At 40.7% G+C, this 17,739-nt stretch overlaps 3 protein-coding genes across 5 annotated transcripts; 1 reads left to right on the top strand and 2 right to left on the bottom strand.

Moving 5' to 3' along the window:
• The first annotated feature begins 3,252 nt into the window (after positions 1–3,252).
• LOC4339156 (non-specific lipid transfer protein GPI-anchored 12) lies at positions 3,253–5,533 on the top strand. The gene is made up of 3 exons (XM_015782409.3): positions 3,253–3,751; positions 4,210–4,296; positions 5,114–5,533. Exons 1-3 carry the CDS (start codon positions 3,355–3,357, stop codon positions 5,260–5,262), a joined length of 633 nt encoding a protein of 210 aa, XP_015637895.1. The 5' UTR covers positions 3,253–3,354; the 3' UTR covers positions 5,263–5,533.
• Positions 5,534–7,190: 1,657 nt separating this feature from the next.
• Positions 7,191–10,119, bottom strand: LOC136356585 (probable prolyl 4-hydroxylase 4). Its single transcript, XM_066310774.1, has 7 exons — positions 9,699–10,119; positions 9,540–9,597; positions 9,300–9,404; positions 9,001–9,058; positions 8,346–8,521; positions 8,106–8,175; positions 7,191–7,998 (listed from the first exon to the last, which is right to left on the bottom strand). The coding sequence occupies exons 1-7, from the start codon at positions 9,893–9,895 to the stop codon at positions 7,703–7,705; spliced, it is 960 nt and encodes a 319-aa protein (XP_066166871.1). The 5' UTR covers positions 9,896–10,119; the 3' UTR covers positions 7,191–7,702.
• Positions 10,120–12,055: 1,936 nt separating this feature from the next.
• LOC4339154 (type I inositol polyphosphate 5-phosphatase 10) lies at positions 12,056–17,470 on the bottom strand. 3 transcript variants are annotated; one of them, XM_066310771.1, is made up of 13 exons: positions 16,845–17,470; positions 16,338–16,426; positions 16,078–16,153; positions 15,910–15,974; positions 15,612–15,671; positions 15,433–15,515; positions 15,218–15,322; positions 14,340–14,964; positions 13,708–13,898; positions 13,506–13,614; positions 13,156–13,304; positions 12,541–12,767; positions 12,056–12,442 (listed from the first exon to the last, which is right to left on the bottom strand). In XM_066310771.1, exons 2-13 carry the CDS (start codon positions 16,368–16,370, stop codon positions 12,429–12,431), a joined length of 1,737 nt encoding a protein of 578 aa, XP_066166868.1. In that variant the 5' UTR covers positions 16,371–16,426; positions 16,845–17,470; the 3' UTR covers positions 12,056–12,428. The 3 variants fall into 3 exon arrangements, with proteins under 3 accessions (XP_066166868.1, XP_066166869.1, XP_066166870.1); XM_066310772.1 differs by lacking the exon at positions 15,910–15,974 and having other exon boundaries at positions 15,433–15,502; XM_066310773.1 differs by lacking the exon at positions 15,910–15,974 and having other exon boundaries at positions 15,433–15,499.
• Between the last annotated feature and the right edge of the window lie 269 nt (positions 17,471–17,739).

Below are 17,739 nucleotides of genomic sequence, written 5' to 3'. Positions count from 1 at the left end.
AGCAAATTCCAAATTTTCTACCAACAGCAAGGTACATTACTGCCTATTATCGATCTAAACCTGCTAGCATACAAGGATTAGGGCTTGATTTTACTCACCGTACACAGGCGCGTCTCCACCTAGTCGACGCAATCTTGCCACCATTCTCTGCCGTCGCGTCCGTCGATGGGTGCAGACAGAATCGCTCCCCCACCCTCTCTACCAATCCTATGATCGATTGGCGTTGGTTGTCGGCGATCACCGGCGATCACCACCTCCTCTCGCTTGCGTCACCCACTTCGCCCTTCCCACACCGAGGATAACGAGGAGTCGGGGATTTCGTCCTTCCCGCGCCGAGGAAAAAAAAGAGTGGGGGATTTATCGTCTGAGGGCTGGCGAAAAAATAAGGGGCTTAATGCATAATGCACCACCCCGGCTGTCTCCTCCCCTCCACGTTGGCAAGCCACGTCAGCGAGCAGACCGAGTCAAATGGGGTTTGGACAGGCAATGTACGGCTAAGCAAGTTTAGGGACCTGTAAATACGATTTGAGAGTTTGGGGACCTAGATGACACACCCTTACAAGTTTGAGGACCGCTGGTGCACTTTACTCTTCAAAATATTTCTTCAAACTTCTAATTTTTTCGTCACATTAAAACTTTCCTACACACATAAACTTTCAACTTTTCCGTCACATCGTTCCAATTTCAACCAAACTTCCAATTTTGGCGTGAACTAAACACAACCATATATGTGAGGAAGGCACTTGACAAGCTTTGCTTGGTTATTCGTATTTTCTTCGATTCCAAAATAAACAAATTTAATATAGAGATAATCCATTGTATGCCACTGAGTTTGTCATGGGTCTATAATTTGCCACTGACTTTGTCACGTTCTATAATATACCATCGATTTTTGCTTAACTTCTACGATTTACCATCGCCGTCCAGTTAGTCTCCGTTAGTACTGTACACTTTCATCCAAATGACCAAAATACCCCTGAGACAAAAACTTTCAAATTTTGGATAAAAATTCTGAAATATCAGACTTTAAGTTTTTGGACAAATTTTGAATGTTTACTATCTTATGTTTATAATATGGTATTTCGGAATTTTTGTCCACATTTTGGAAGTTTTATCACAGGGGTATTTTGGTCATTTGAACAAAATTGTACAGTACTAACGGAGACTAACTGGACGGCGATGGTAAATCATAAAAGTTAAGTAAAAATCGATGGTATATTATAAAACGTGGTAAAGTCAGTGGCAAATCGTAAAGATGTGACAAACTCAGTGGCATATAATGGATTGTCTCTTTAATATAAGTTCTATTTTATAAGTAGATTTGTAGTATTAAAATATGTTACATATCACATGTGTTTATTTATTTTTGAGACAGAGGGAGAATTATGTTTGATCCAATCAATGCAAAAGACTGGCACCTCATGATCGATCGATCATCGGATCATGCATATGAACCGAAGAACAGAACAGCTCGCCGTAATCATATTATTCGATCATGCAACGCGAGGGTCGGCCCGGGCGGCCGGCGTGTGTGAACTGCGCAAATTTGACCTGATGGACAGTGATGAATCGAGCTGAAGATGGACGGCAGGATTTAATCCCTGCCGCGAGAACCGGAGCCGCAATGCATGCGTGTCGACTGTATAGATACAGGATTTAATCACGGGCAGTTTCTTGTTTCACATGTACTCCGTTCTATTAAAAAAAACCAATCTAGTATTATATGTGCCACATTTTATTACTACGAATTTAGACATATATATATTCAGATTTATCGTACTAGAATATGTCACATCCGATTCTAAATTCGTTTTTTATCGGACGGACGGAGGGTGTACACATCCTACACATTTTTCTTTCTTTTTTTATTTTTTTTAAGAACTACGCATCCTACTCCTACAACAAGGTGCATTAATGTGAGCTAGCTAGCTAGATAGCCACAACTCATATCCTTCATGCGGCATGCATGCATATGCCATCATCCTTGAATTGCGTTCGATATATTATTGCTGTTTTCTTGAAAACTTATACTCCATATATATTATTGTTGTTGTAGATAGACATGGATAAAATGCTCTTGCACCAAACGTCATGACTCGGGATACATATAGTGCTCAAATATGAATTTCGCAAGATGTATAGATTTATTTATTTCTTCAACAAAAACTGGACCAAAGTTTGGATATGCGTGACATGCTTTTTAAAAATTACTAAACGATATGTTTCGTGCGAAAACTTCCTATATAAAAGTTGCTCTAAAGTTTGGATATTTTACAAAATAAATAACTAAAAGTCAATTAAAAAATTAATCATACGTTGATACCATATCGTTTTGCGTAAAACACTTAGGCCGTGTTTAGATGCTGTAAAAAATTGGCCAATTTTTTTTGACGTATACGGATATACATTTGAAGTATTAATAATGTAAACTAATAACAAAACAAATTATAGGTTCCGACTATAAACTGTGAGACGAATCTTTTTAGCCTATGTGCTAATCATGACGTAATTAGGCTCAAAAGATTCATCTCGTGATTTACAGCCGGACTGTGCAATTAGTTTTTGTTTTTGTCCACATTTGATGCTCCATACATGTGTCTAAATATTTGATGTGACGAAAAAATTAGAAGTTCGATGAAAAAAAGTTGGAATCTATACACAACCTTAATCTTAATCTTCATCCTTATCTATATATGAATTTCAAACACCACCATGGTGTTCGAATATGAATTTCGCAAGATATATAGATTTTATTTATGACGTACTACTTGTACGTTCGTTGAGCGTGTATTAAAGCCCGTTTAGTTCCCCAAATATTTTTCCGAAAAACATCACATTGAATCTTTAGACACATGCATGAAGCATTAGATGTAGATAAATGAAAAACTAATTACACAGTTAGGGAGGAAATCGCGAGACGAATCTTTTAAGTCTAATTAGTTCATGATTAACTATAAGTGCTACAGTAACTCACATGTGCTAATGACGGGTTAATTAGGCTCAAAATATTCGTCTCGCGGTTTCTAGACGAGTTATGAAATTAGTTTTTTTATTCGTGTCTGAAAACCCCTTCCGACATCCGGTCAAACGTCCAATATGGCACCCAAAAATTTTTATTTCCTCAACTAAACACACCCTAAGTGAACACATTTATATCTGGCAAGGTGGACGCGGTGGTGTGTAACCTGAATTTTTTTTTAGAAAAAAAGACGCATCACTCTATATATACGTGTGTACCCTGCAGGACAAGCCAGTGTCACACGACGCCTCCGAATTCATTTTCGATTCCTCTCCTCTCCTCTCCTTCCACCGCCTAACGAACCACTCGCCATCAAAGCCCCCAGAGAGCGCGCCATGGCGGCGCAGCGGCGGTGGCCGACGTCGACGCTGGCGGCGGTGGCAGTCGCCGTAGTAGTACTACTGGCGGCGTCGGCGGCGACGACGGCGGAGGCGCAGTCGGCGCCGGCGGCGGCGCCGGGGCCAGCGGGGCCGGTGCTGGACCAGGCGTGCCTGACGGCGCTGCTGAACATGTCGGACTGCCTGACGTACGTGCAGAACGGGAGCAGGGCGCGGCGGCCGGACAAGCCGTGCTGCCCGGAGCTGGCCGGGCTGGTGGAGTCCAACCCGGTGTGCCTCTGCGAGCTCCTCTCCGGCGCCGGCGACTCCTACGGCATCGCCGTCGACTACTCCCGCGCCCTCGCCCTCCCCGCCATCTGCCGCGTCTCCACCCCTCCCGTCTCCACCTGCGCAGGCAATCAATCACCTCCCTAATCTTTAATCTTATTAATCTCCCCCAATTATCACTTTAATCACTTCTAGTAGCAGTAGCAGCAGCACTCTCTCCATAAAAAAAAAGTTAAACTAGATTTATATCTTAATTACTTATTATTGGTTGCATATAGAGATATGTTTCTTTGTTTTTGTTATATGCATACTAATATACTACTATATTAGGTAAAATGGTTTCAGATTTATTATTTGATTTCGATGCTACTCATCTTTTGGCATATGCATATTGAGCATACGAGTGAAATTGATTTGACAGAATCGAGCAAATGATTGCTAGAATTGGTTTGGTTTTTGTTATATGCAGGATATATAGGTCTTAATGATAAAAGTAATAGCTCTATACTTTTGGTGAGGGTATTTGCTTTTGATTAGTAAGCATATTATGGGCTAATTAAGTTTGGGAAATAATTAATTTTGCAGCCTTTGGATTCAATGTTCCAATGGGCCCAACGCCGTCGCCTTCGCCGGCAGCCGTCTCGCCCTCCGGTGAGGGCCCACAGTTCCCTGGTAAGCATGTACTTGCTCTCACTAATTATGTTGTTCGTTTTGTACTTTTAAGAAAACTGGAGTTATTAATTAGCTTGATCATTCGCCATAGCTTTTGTTGAGTAGAATTGTAGAAATATGAAATATCCGTAGTTTAATTTTGATTGTTTGTCAGTGATGGCTAAGGCAGGAGGTTCACAATTTTGAAATGAAGTATTAGGAATTTAATGTATGAGGAGCCTCCGGCTATAGATATTTTAGTTTGATTTAGTTTGGCAAAGATATTGTTCTAGTTCAGTAAATCAGTCCCTTTTAGCGTTTGAAATATCTGAAATTGCCCACCTTTTTTTTTTTTGAAATTCCAACATATAAAAGCTGAGTAATACACACGTCACATACCAGCAAAGATTTAGGGAAGCATCTAATTTTAACCAGAGATTTGTGTTTCCAGCCGGATTTTTTTTTTCAAATAATCTTTTTTCACGCTGTATAAAAAAGATGCTGATGAACACATCACTACTAATGCATACTACACCAGTAAATACGTCTCCTAACTCACATTGTCTAATATGCTTTGCCTTATACACGCAAAAAAAAGAAAAGAAAAAAGAAGAGGGAATCGTTATGGTTGTTGTTCATACAATTTGTGATGATGCTATCATAGAGGAATAAACATTTAATCGGCTACATGTACAAAAGCATCATATACAGTTTATGATGGCAATTAATTGCTCGACAGTAAACACTGACGTGCCGTACCGTTAGGTTCATGTGCCTGTCACGTATTTATACGGCCGCTAAATTCGAGTTCATGTGACCTTAATAACTTCATCTGCAGGGACCTCACCGTTCGCCTCGCCGCCGTCGACGGCGACGCCGTCCACCAACGCCGCCGCCGCCGGCCGCTCCGGCGACCACCTCGTCGCCGTCGGCGTCGCCATTGCCGCCGCCGCCGTCGTCGTCGCCGGGATGTTTAGAATCGTTTGATTGATCCGCTCAACTAGCTATCATTTTCTGGGGGTGATGTGGCTGTTTGTTTGTATGGTCCTTGCTGATCATAATCAAATTCCTTTTTATTTAAAGACGTATTAAGTAACTATAAAATTCCTTTTGATGTAAAACTTGCTGGATTCCATGACATTTGTCCTTGCAAGGACGTATATACTTATCTTGTTCATATGTTTGATGTGATGACTCACAAGTCGTCATGTAACCACCTAGTGTGGTATGTGAGAAATACTAGTACTTTTTCTGGTTTTATGTTGTCACAAGAACAGCATGAGCAAAGTTCAAAAAAAAAAAGAGAACAGCATGATGATAAGAAAGTTCTTCCTTGGTGCAGCATATCTACTATACTTCCTTTAGTTACATTTTAAGATAATCCAAAAAATACCATTAACAAACGTCCAAATCTAAGAAATACCATCGACAAGTATAAATTCTAAATACCATCGACAAGTATAAAATCTAAGAAATATCATCTTACAAACGACTTTGTTCTAAAATTACCATCATCATTAGGGTTTCGTCTATTCCGCACCGTTAAGTGCTATAGGATGAACAATATATTCAATGGCGCGGAATGGACGGAACCCTAACGGCGATGATATTTTTGGGGATTTTGTTCCAAAATTACCATCACCGTTAGGTTTTCGTCCATTCCGCATTTGGGATAAAACTGTTTTGTACGATGTTTTTTTTTAGAACTCACATTTTTCGATGACATTTCTTAGATTTGGACACTTGTCAATGACATTCCTTGAATTAAAAACTGTACGTTGAGAGAACTGAATACCCATTCAAATTTGTTTGACGTTAGAAGAACAGAGTTTAGTTTTTCCAACATCAACTTCTTTTTACTAGAGTGAGTACTGTTTATAGCTGCAGATTATCTGTTCATGGTTGCAAAGTTACAGGTGACACAATTCACGGCAAAAAAGAAAATCTCACAGCAAAGTAGTTAAAACAGAATGACAAATGCCTTTGCCAGCATGATGCACATAGAAGTGAATGAATGAATGAATGAAGGCGGTTGTGAATGTGGACACAACGCACCGACCGACTGCACATCTTGTACAGTACTCCAAGATAGCAGCAATGAATGAAGATGGCAAGCAACAGCATCATCAAATTCAATTCCCAACTGTCCATCCATTTGTGAGTTTTTTCTGTTCCCATGTGAGCTGGGCTGCAAAACTGCAAGCTCATCAGGGTTCTCACTTCTGCTACAACTGCTGCCACATTATGGGCAAGCACCCAAAAGGATCTTGTGTGCTTGTGCAGGGCTTCTCGCAGTTGGACGGCGTCATGTCGTGAGAAAGGAACAGGAGATGTCATGACTAATGAGGGCAAATATGACTACCACCTCTAAATTTGTCTATTTTATTCACTTATGAAATAAAAGACACCCTTCTCGCACTCTTTTTGAAATTTGTGTGGAGGTTGCCTCTTAATTTAGGGGTGACTCATCATCAATCTTCTCACTTTTCTCTTTCACCTTATCACTCAATCCAATATGGCACTTTTAGAGGCAACATATGAGACATTATAGTACTTGCCCTGAGATGGTTCAGAGTTCAGACTCAAAAGGTTCAGGACCAGTTTTTGGGGAGGTTTGGCGGTTACAGTTTCTCCCAGAATCTCCGGTTCTTCCAAACAGCTTCAATTCTTATCAATATTCTGAGGATCAGAAGCTATAGAATCCATAAAATGAAATAGTGGTTTCCAAAAGCTAGAAAACACAGATTATCACTAGCTGGCTACTTATCGGCTATTTCTCAGAATCTTCGGCTTCCCAAACATGGCCGTAGTTCTGGCTCTCCTGAAGCTTTGTTCATCATCATTGGTCAGTAAAAAGCTCTTGAGTTGCACACAGATAGCAGGCAATTGAACATATTCCAGTACAGAATGCAGAATTAGAGTGATAAAGAGATTTGATTAATGAATTCAAAAATCACTGAAGCTATATACCACAAATGAGAAGGATTACAGGTATGAAAACCAGGCCAGATGTTTGTAAATTCTGGCAGGATCTAACCATGACCTAGTAGGTTCAAGTCGACAACTCAAGGATTACAGATGAAAACCAGACCAGATGTTTGTAAATTCTGGCAGAATCCAACCATAACCTAGTAGGCTCAAGTCGACAACTCTATGAAATAAAAACAAAAACCTGCTCTCCAAAGAAATTGCACTGATAAAGTGCATCTCCATCTAGCATAAATTATGGATACTAACAATGAGTTGCTTTCTAATTCCTGCCAGTTACCATTGAAGAATGGTAACAAAAACCAAGTTGTCATCAGGAAGTAACCAAAACTGGTAGAATTTGTGCCAAAAACCTCATGAACCTACTTATTTTAACCCATTCCTGTATAAATCAGACTGCCGACAAAGCAGTTACCGTTGATTATTTACAATTGGATCGCTAACATATGTTGCAACTCTTCCTGCAGTAACCTGGTAATGCTGCTGTTCCAATCATGTATTCTGGGTTCTTTATGCACTCTCCCAAGGCAGCCCATTTTTCACAACTCTCATTGTCGTCAGTGCAATTGCCTTGTGTGTGATAAACCTTGTCGAATGAGGCTACACGAATCCACTTTGTAGCAGACCATTTCTCACCCTTTATGACTGGGCATCCAGCGTGGAGGCTCAATGAATCTTTTGAAGCATCTGGGCTAAGGTTGAAGAACAGAAGTGCATCCCCTTTTCGTGGTTTCACTGAGGTAGCAGTAGTATATCAATTGAGAAATGCATAAGATATATTACAAAAATCATGGGAATCATAATTACAAACAAAAAAAAGGAACATCGGTAGAAATTTATACCTGCAACACCTTTTTTAGCACATTCTGACAAGGTTGAATCTTCATTGTTTGTGCCACTTTCTGTAAACTCCTGTTTGACAAATGTGTGTAGAGAAAATGATGCAATAAGAGATCCCAAAACAAATTCACAAAACCGCTGAGAAAGTAAAGGAGCCCATGCTTGGTTGTGGCCTGTTGGCTCAGATTTCTCTCCTTTTCTTTTAAAAAAACACCGTGGAGACAATGGAGTAAAGAAATTACCTCAGCTAGAGGGAAAACTGTTTCTCCACCTTCTGCAACATCTGTTAAGTACATAAGAACAGTAGCTATGCGATGACCACCACGGAGAGTGTTAACATTGTCGCTGAAGTAATCATAGTGCCGTTCATACTTCTCGCCGTGCTTATACCTTAACACTTGGATATCCTCACCATTCTCTGATTATTATCACATAATATGTACAAGAAAAAAAATAAAAACACATAAAGTTAACATAAATTTGGATTATGTATGAAGGAAGACAACATGAGGACACATAAAAAAGAATCCCTACTATCAATCCCCACCCAAAAAGAAAAAGGAAAAAAAACAATTATTGAGCGTGGTTTTCAATGACATACTGCTTGAAACTAACCTTTGGATGAATTAGCCCCAAAGTCAGGTAAGGAGGCTCAACATTAAAGGCTTTACTTTGTTTATTTTAGAAATGAAATGCCAAGTGGAGCATAACTATTTTAGAGGCTTTCACTTCAAGACTGCCCATAGGTACAGGAACGAAAACAAAGGCCCAGAGGGAGGTTGATTATTAGGTGTAAAATGACAATATCTCACATGTGTAAGTTATGAATTATATAGAACATCTAAGAATTGCATGAATAGTAAAGTGCATTGTTATTGTCTTAATGGAGTCAAATACCTTTAGGAAGAAATGTCCACGCAGCAATTTTTTCCTCTATACCAGCAACAATTGGATCCTACAAATTTGGACATGATTGTTCATTACATAAGAATTATGTAAATTTAAAGGAAAATTCTCAAAATTGGGAGGAAGAATCCTCTCATTTAGCCAAGAACTACTTTAAGTTATATTGCACATCTATCTTCATACACTAAAAGACCCCCTTTATTCAAAGATACTTTTCAATAAAAAAGATGAACTCACACTCCGGATGAACAAATAATTCAAAGAAAAAAAAACGTTAATCAAGACCTAACCTGGCTCTTGCGGATGAAGGTGCCGGAGCTGGTGCGGGCGTCGCTGAGCTCGCTCTTGCCGGACAGGTTATCAGCCACCGCTGACCTCTTGAGCTCCGTTCTCGCCTAAAAAAAAACATAAATCCTCTAAAAACTCAATGAATCCTGGGCATACAGAGTTCAAGCATCCACAAGAACTCCCGATTCATGCAGAGAAAAGAAATGAAAATTTGTTGGATTGGGGAGGTGGTGGGCACTGACGAGGGAGACGAGGTGGTTGGCCTCGTCGTCGCTGAGGAAATGCTGGTAGAGGAACACCCTGCCATGGATCACGCATCAGTCAGTCCATCCAATGTCGAGATCGAGACGAAACCAAGAACCAACCGATGGCGGCGCCCGCGCGAGCGAGAGAAAGTGAACCTGGGCTTCCAGGAGATCTGGCGGGAGTGGTGCGGGTACACCACGGGCGCCGGGTACACCGAGCTCCCCTTCCCGCCTCCACCTCCGCCTCCACCCCCGGCAGCAACGCCACCGCCTCCGCCGCCGCCGCAGATGAGGAGGAGGACAAGAAGCAGCAGGGCGCCGGAAGTGGGAGCCCCGAGCCGCACCGGAGCCATGGCAGCGGAGAATTCTCCGTCTCCCTCTCGCCCAACGGAGGCGAGGAGGAGGTGGAGGTGGAGATGGAGGAGGAGGCGGCTGCGGCGGCGAGCTGGAGGTGGAAGTGGTCGCCGCGACGGTGGCCGCCACGCTTCGCGGCGGAGAGGGACCGAGTCAGTGATGAGGAGGGAGGAGATCTGAGCCGTCGAAATCCCGCGCCGAGGAGATCGGACGGCCAGGGCGCACCGGGAAATCGTGCAAGCAGCGAACTACTAGTAACGAACGGGTAGGTGAGGTGAGCAACGCCAACGCACATACCTTGGAAATCACGATGTTTTGCTTCAAAATTACTGTGTTTTTTCATATAACGGACGTTTTTTTTACTGAGAAGTGAGAAACACAGTATTAAACATATGCGTCCTCAGCGCGCGTACACTTACACCCTACACATACGAACACCTTTAAAAGACTAGGCGTATATCGGCTACCACTGAAATAATAATTAGCCATAAATACAAGCACCCGTGTCAAATCTAGGATTTGAATTTGGGTGGACTGGTTCCACCACGAGAAATCTAACCAGTCGTATAAAAGTCATATAAAAATGGAGCCTCAATTACTCCTCAATTTTAAGCCATATTTGTTTTAAAGTTATTTACAAAATATTAAGATTAAAAAAGTTCTCTTTTAATCATACTAATAGTCAAATTTTAGATTATTTATAATTGTACCATAAAATATGATTAGCCAGAAATGTATGGATTTTTATTTATTGGAATCAGTGTTCCATAAGTTATTTAGACTATGGTATATAAGTGCTATAAATATTTATATTTTGAAATGGATGAAGCACTACCTTTTACATTCTGTCTTGCAAATGAAAAAGAAAAAAACAAAACAAATGGGGAGTCTGTTCCAAGCTAGTGGCTTCCTGACCAGGGTGTGAAAAACCGCCGGTAACCGCGCGGTTACCGCGGTTACCGCCCGTACCGCGGGGGTACGGTTACCCGTACCGCGCGGTACGGTTTAATAAAATTCGTCCAAATTCAAAAATTTAAAAAAAAAGAAAAAAATCAAAAAAAATAGTGAAGGTAGTGCTTGATTTATAGTGTTTTATGGTGAAGAAATTTCTCAAAAAAGAGTAATATTTATTCAAATTTGAGAGCAAAACGGAGAATAAATTTGAAAATTGGAAAAAGAAAAAAAAATGGGCCGGCCCGTTACTGTGCAACCCATTACACATCGCGCGGTAACCGCGCCAAACCGCGTGGTTACCGCGTCAAACCGCGTGGTTTGCCCGAATTTTTGAATTCAAATTTCGATTTGTAAATTTGTCGCGGTTTTGCGCGGTTACCGCGGTTACCGCCGGTAACCGCCGTACCGCCGGGTGGCGGTAACCGGGCCCCCGGCGGTTTTTGAAACCCTGTTCCTGACTCCACAAGAAAGTAGTTTAGTCATCAGACTCGGTAGACAATGGTTTTTCAGCGGTTGTTGCTTGTCTCTTGGACCACAGTAGCTACTTCTACTTGGATTAAAACAGGGGCATCAAGTTCATCATGCTGTCTCATGTTAACACATCATTCCCTCGCATAACATTGTCAAAACAGTAGTTGAGGAAAGAAAGGACAACATATTTTCTACTACTAGCTGATTTTGTTCAGTGATAAGAAACAAATCAGGTAACAGATAAGGCTAATTGTTGAAGCCAAATAAAGATGTGGTGATGTACAGTTCCTCTGCAGAATAAGCTTCGTGCACTAACAACTGCACTCATTTGTCAGGGAAACCAGAAATGCTGACCTTTCTTGTTAAGTTTGCATTTCTGGCTTCCAGTTGCAGAACCCTCTAAGGCTCTACCGTTGAACTTCAAGGTGAGCAGAATTCAGATATAAAATAGGTTTGCATAAATGTTCTTAATGTGATTGAAGGAATGAAATTCAGCTGAAAATCACAAAAGTTTGTACTCATTCGTGAGAAAGAAGTCGATCGAAGCCAGACAAGAAGACCATGGTGCACTTGGCCAGGTGACCAAAATTATACTGAACAAAAAGGAAAATTTACAGACGTAGCTCAGGTGAAACATCCACTGTACATTGTAATCATACTTAATTTGTGTTTATCCATGAGATAGTCACATAATAATCGGCAAATCAAAGACAATTATGAGATAGATAGATAGATAGATAGATAACATAATGTACATTTTGGAATAATGCCTCGTTCTCAGTACAATTTTGTTACAGAAAAGTTCAAACTGATCAGACAGACACAATAATACAAGGGGGTCAATGGATTCTGGATAGCTATGCATAGGCACACTTGTTCTACCCAAAAGAACAAAAAGAATGTGGAAAATTGTTCGAGTATAATATAATCACCTTTCCCTTTGGAAAGTATATATGCACTACATTTTCTGTACGACTTGGTAATCACCTTTCCCCTGTCACAAAAAAATAATCTGCTTTGGAATAAATACCTACAGGTGCCGATGGAAATATTCTTCAGTATCTTAGTACAAGTTGCTGTTGCTACCAATTTAATTTCCAATAGGGTTTAGGTCCCAGAACCTGTGCAATGCCCATACAAATTAGTTTTGTCCATGCATATACTGGAAATTATGTTGTTTTTATGGTAAATTTAAATCAAGAGTCAAGAAGCTGCATACCTTTATTGCCCTTATTTTTATTAGCCTTACTCTTACTAGTTGGTAAGAGTTCTTCAGCACCTATTCTGATGTTGGTATTAGATGATCGCCTCTTTGATCTGCTCTCTTGTATTTCAACATCAACAATAAATGTTCCACAGACAGGACGGTGATCCGAAAATTTGGACTCCCCACGGAAGTAGGACAACTGCACAATGCCATCTCCATGCCATAGTATTCTGTCACACCTGAACAAGTTGAAACTATTAACATTTGAAATGCAAAATGTGCAGCAGTAGTGCAATGCACACAGCCAGTACACCAAGCCATTTGTCTGATATATATTTGTTAGTATGATGCAATATTTGTTCATGTGAATGATTTCATCGTTTTCTATTTCTACGACTTCAACCAACATTTGTCCAAATGCGCACTGTTTCACGTCAAGAAACCCAAAAGATGTTCCTCTTCTATGGTAATATAAGATGATAATGTTGGATTACTGAAGTTGCACACAAGCATGTGGACAAATTATAATGATAATTAAATGGTACTAACTTACCAATAAAGTTGTAACCTGACACAGTGGGAATACATTTTTATAGTAAAACTAACTAATATGAACACGGTACATACCAGGCGGGGGTTCTCCTCTTTTTCTTTGATGTTGCAGTCTCTCCAGCATAAGAATCTGAGTTACTAGAATACTTGTATGTGGGAGCAAAATATATCTTCTCCTCACTCCAACCCTTGAACACCCTTCCAGACTTGCGCTCGATGTTAAGCTGAAAAAGAGAAGGCAACCATGCATGTTAACCAAAATTTCACAAGATATAAGTAGATTATAGCCTGGCTAGATATAATTAGAACATAGAGCACACATACACAGTAGAAGTTCTTGAAAGTTTGGTTTTATCGTTTATTACTTTAGTCCTTTCCTTCTGAGAGGAAGTTTCAAAAAACAGTGCATCTTTTGAGAAGTTTACCTGGTCCTTTTCAAAAAGGGCATCCCAGTTATTTTCAGTAAGAAGTTTCTTGGTATCTTCATAGCTCAAGGAAATACGGTAGTTTAGATCTCCCAGCCATATCACTCGACTAACAAAATAAGAGAAATCACAATAATTAGTAAATGATGATTGACAATGAACAAATCCTTCGCAGCATGTGTAGCATGAGTGCATGACTTACTCGTGGTCAAGAATTTTCTCAGGAATTCTTCGCCCAGCTCTACAAATCCTTTGAAATTGCGTGAGTCTCAGTATCTCTAAAACATCTAAATTCCGCCTCAGCTCATCACCCTCTTTCTCACCTGAAGCCAAATGGCTACAGATGAAGCAGAAACTTGTCTGGTGCACCGTCATGCTCACTGATATACATCCCTGAAGCCAAAAGCAAGTGTGGCATAAATATGTAATCTACACATGAGAATTGTGAAGAACCCTCATTACTATGTCACACTAAAAAGAATGGAAGGAGCTGAAATGTTTGCTTTAGCATCTGTGTTGCTCTGTTAGTCTGTCTGGTGTAATTCTGAAGGTCAGGAGTAGTCTGAGACTTTGTGTGTAAGTTGGAACCTGGAATGCTTGTAGAACTACTATCATTTCATTAATGAAATGGGAGAGGTCCCCCTCTCTTTCTCCAAAAAAAAAAAAAGAAAGAACAGAAGGATGACTTCCGGCTATTAAACATTATCAAAAAACATGTCAGGCTAAATCTGTACTTATTAATATAATTGTGACCATTGTAATGCTTTAATTAACAATGACATCCCATTACAAGGTTATGAAGATAATACTTCTGAACTTTGATTTAATTCTTACCTTGTTTCCCAGATAGCCCATTATTCCACGACCTATACAAGACGTTCTCACATGGCCTATATGATGCACAAGTTCTTTCTTTGCCCACACCGTGATAAAAATCCCAACCATTCGTTTGCACGATACGAGGTTGTATTTTAGCTGATCCCTGGAGGCAGAGGCAGCAGAATTCATTCCATCAACTATATAACCACAAGGATCATTCGATCTATCATCTGTATCATCTTCTGAAGAGTCCGTCTCATTAGCATATGCTTGTGGACATCCAAAGCAAGCATCTTTGTAGGACTTCCTAGTCATCTCAACTGAGCAATTGCAGAGTTTGAGCAGTTTTCTCTGGGTTGGCATGTAAGGCTTCCTGATAGACTTCAAGGAGGACTTCTGGAAGATTGCAGAACTACCACTAGCTGTTCTTGTGCGGCTGGAGAATGAGGCATCAAGGTTTGATGAAGACAGAGACGAGGTTGAATCAAGGGAAGAAGATGGCTTGTGCTGGAAGATATCAGCATTACTGTCAACTGGTTTGTTTAGCGTTCGGTTTATAAGAGCAAGCCACCTTGCAGCTGGTTCATTGTCTTCTACGACAAGCACATTACCAGCATTGAGAGGGACAATTTCCTGAAAACTGCATAATATCATAAGAGAATGTGTCAAAAAAAAATTAGAAAAGAGACAGATGGAAACAGCGTCTTCGGTTCACTGAATGAAACAAATGAACACTAAGGAAAATTAGCTCATCGTGGCAAAGCAAGCAAGTTAGTAACATCCTGAAATCACTAGGAAACAAATTAAAAGGAGCTATTTTTATTTTTCATATCACTCACTAACTGAAATATGAAAAATATGTAAGATGGTGAAAAATTGGTGAAATAACTTACCCTAAAACATAAATATCTGAATTGTCATCAGCAGGAAGGAAGTCATCCAGGTTTAATTCAGCAGTAGGCGTGTTTCCTCCGACATTCCATGTAGATACAAATATCCTATATAATGAATTAAAAAATTAAAGACGACCTAGTCCGATCTAAGAATGTAAAGTATGACAAACCGACGGCATAAAGTATGACTCAACATGCAAGTTTAGCTGTTTGACCTGAAAGGTTCAGTTTTAGTAGTACTTGAAGAGTGACCAAGTAAATGGCTGAGGCGTATGCTCCTAACTTCTGCAAAAACTTCCTTTCAGTCCAAAGAACCAAAAAATAATCCAATCAAAACAAATCAGCACATGAATAGAGTGAGGCAATGTGGCAAAAATGCTAAACAGAAGGCCACCTGTAAGTGTTCTGAAGGGGGAAGAAGATTGTGACTTTGAGGAACTTGGCCCGGACTTAACTGCATTTGACAGGAAAACATGGAAACATTTAGTTGCTATTACGCTATATTATTGTCATTAGGCCAAATCAACGTAATTGTATTGAAGCAATTCGGGCAAAATGTGAAATTTCTGACACGAAGTTATCAAGTATGAAACTAGAGAATAAATGAATCCTAGCATCTTCTTAAACATATTTGAACTGGCTGTCTCCTCATATATTTCTCATTATACACAATGAAACGAGGTTCAGTTGACCTTATGAATGTAGTTGGCTGATTGCCCAACTGACTTGAGCAATTCCCCTGATTCAACTAGATGAGCTGAAATTTGATAAATTATGCTCATCTTCGTTTCAATTTATCACTATCCTACAAGACACCAATTCAGTCTAGATGCACAATTCAAAAAGAAAGAAAAACTAACCTGCAGAACAGCTTTGGTAATCTGCCCTCTTCACAACTTTCTTATCTTTTGTTCCAAAAAGTTTTGGCCGGCAACCCTATAGTATACAACCAATTACAAAGTAAATACTTTGATTTAAGTTCAGTATGAAAAAAAAAATATTAGGGCCAAAACATGCAAATAGAGCACAGTGGATCTGAGAATAGAATTATGCTGCTATGTTTTATTTTTGTGAGTGTATTGTAATGTTATATGAATGATGTAAAGCGAAAAGCACAAACCTTCATCTTTTCATCATCATCTGGGAAGGCCATCCCCTTTCAAGTCAGAGAAAAAAAAATGGAAGCTTCTCCTTTTTCCAGTATCAAGCCTGAACAAAAATTTAACAGAATTAAGTATCGTCAACTATTCATCATAATTATACTAAAATTATGACAGTGCCATTTCGAGCAACAGTTGACGTACAAAAATCCACTACCTAGTAAGTCTCATGAAATATTATCAATGCGGTCTCTCATGAATTACATGCCTGTAAATACTGTAAGAGATTCCAAGTAATAAATCAAACATTTCCCGCGCCACAACGCCAACAAATACCAAAAGAAAAAGTAGTTTTCATGCCAAAAATCTCCTTTCTCACAACTCATTATCCTTCTCAAACCAAAGAATTCTTCCACCATAATTTCTACAAGTTGCGAACAGGAACAAAGAGAAATCGAGCATATGGAATCAGAAAACAAAAATTCAATTCTACAGATTTCCAGCAGCAGGATGAAACAGGAACCCACCCGCTCGGGCGACGAATCAAAATCCGGCCAACCCCCGCAAGAAACCCTCCACCCCCACGATCTTCCTCCTCCTCCAAGAGCAAGCAAGCAAGCCAGCCTAGGATCCCTAAAACCCCAGCAGCGAAGAACCCAACGGCTCCCCAACCACTCCCCCAACCCGAGAAGGCGGCGGCGGCCTCAGCCAGCAACCGCGAGCGCGGCGCGGAGCTGCTCCCCCCTCAAACCCGGGTCGCGGTCTGCTCTGCGAGCCAAACGAGGAGGAGGACCCGGCCATTAGCCAGCCCAATCCCCTCCTCCTCCCCCTCCTCCTCACCACCACCACCAAGGACTTCAAGATTAAACTAATCCGCCATGCCAACTGCTAGCGAGCGAATTTTCTATTGCCCCCCCCGCATTCCTCCGCGACTCCGCCGAAGGGTGGGGGTGGTTGACCGTGCCGCGGCGGCGGCAATGGAGAGGAGGTGGAGGCGCACGTGCGGCGGCGGCGGCGGCGGAGGAGGGGGTGGGAATTTGGCGCGGTGGGGAGGGAAGTGGAGACGGTTGGGTGGATTGGCCCGTCTGTCGTGGTGTGGTGGTGGTGGTGGTGGTCAACTCAACTAATCCATGATGAGTCGAAGGCTTGAAGCACCATCTTTCTCAAGGCAACATCCTTCTCAAGAGTCAAGACTATTTTGCTTGATGGCAGACAGCCAGACAGAATAATGCAATGATAAATATGGGAACATCTTTTTAAGTAAATTTCATAAAACTACAAATTTAAAATCTTATATCACAAAACTACATGTTGAATGGAGTGTCAAAAAAAAAAAAGGTTAAGTAGCAAATATATCACAAAACTACAGTGCTAATTTATCATAGAACTACAACATTTATATAGCTCTAATATAACGTTAGT

Source organism: Oryza sativa, chromosome 5 (assembly GCF_034140825.1).
Source record: "Oryza sativa Japonica Group chromosome 5, ASM3414082v1".
NCBI classification, from domain to species: domain Eukaryota; kingdom Viridiplantae; phylum Streptophyta; class Magnoliopsida; order Poales; family Poaceae; genus Oryza; species Oryza sativa.
Note: the sequence above shows the minus strand (reverse complement) of the source record. Positions and strands in the feature narration are given on the sequence as shown.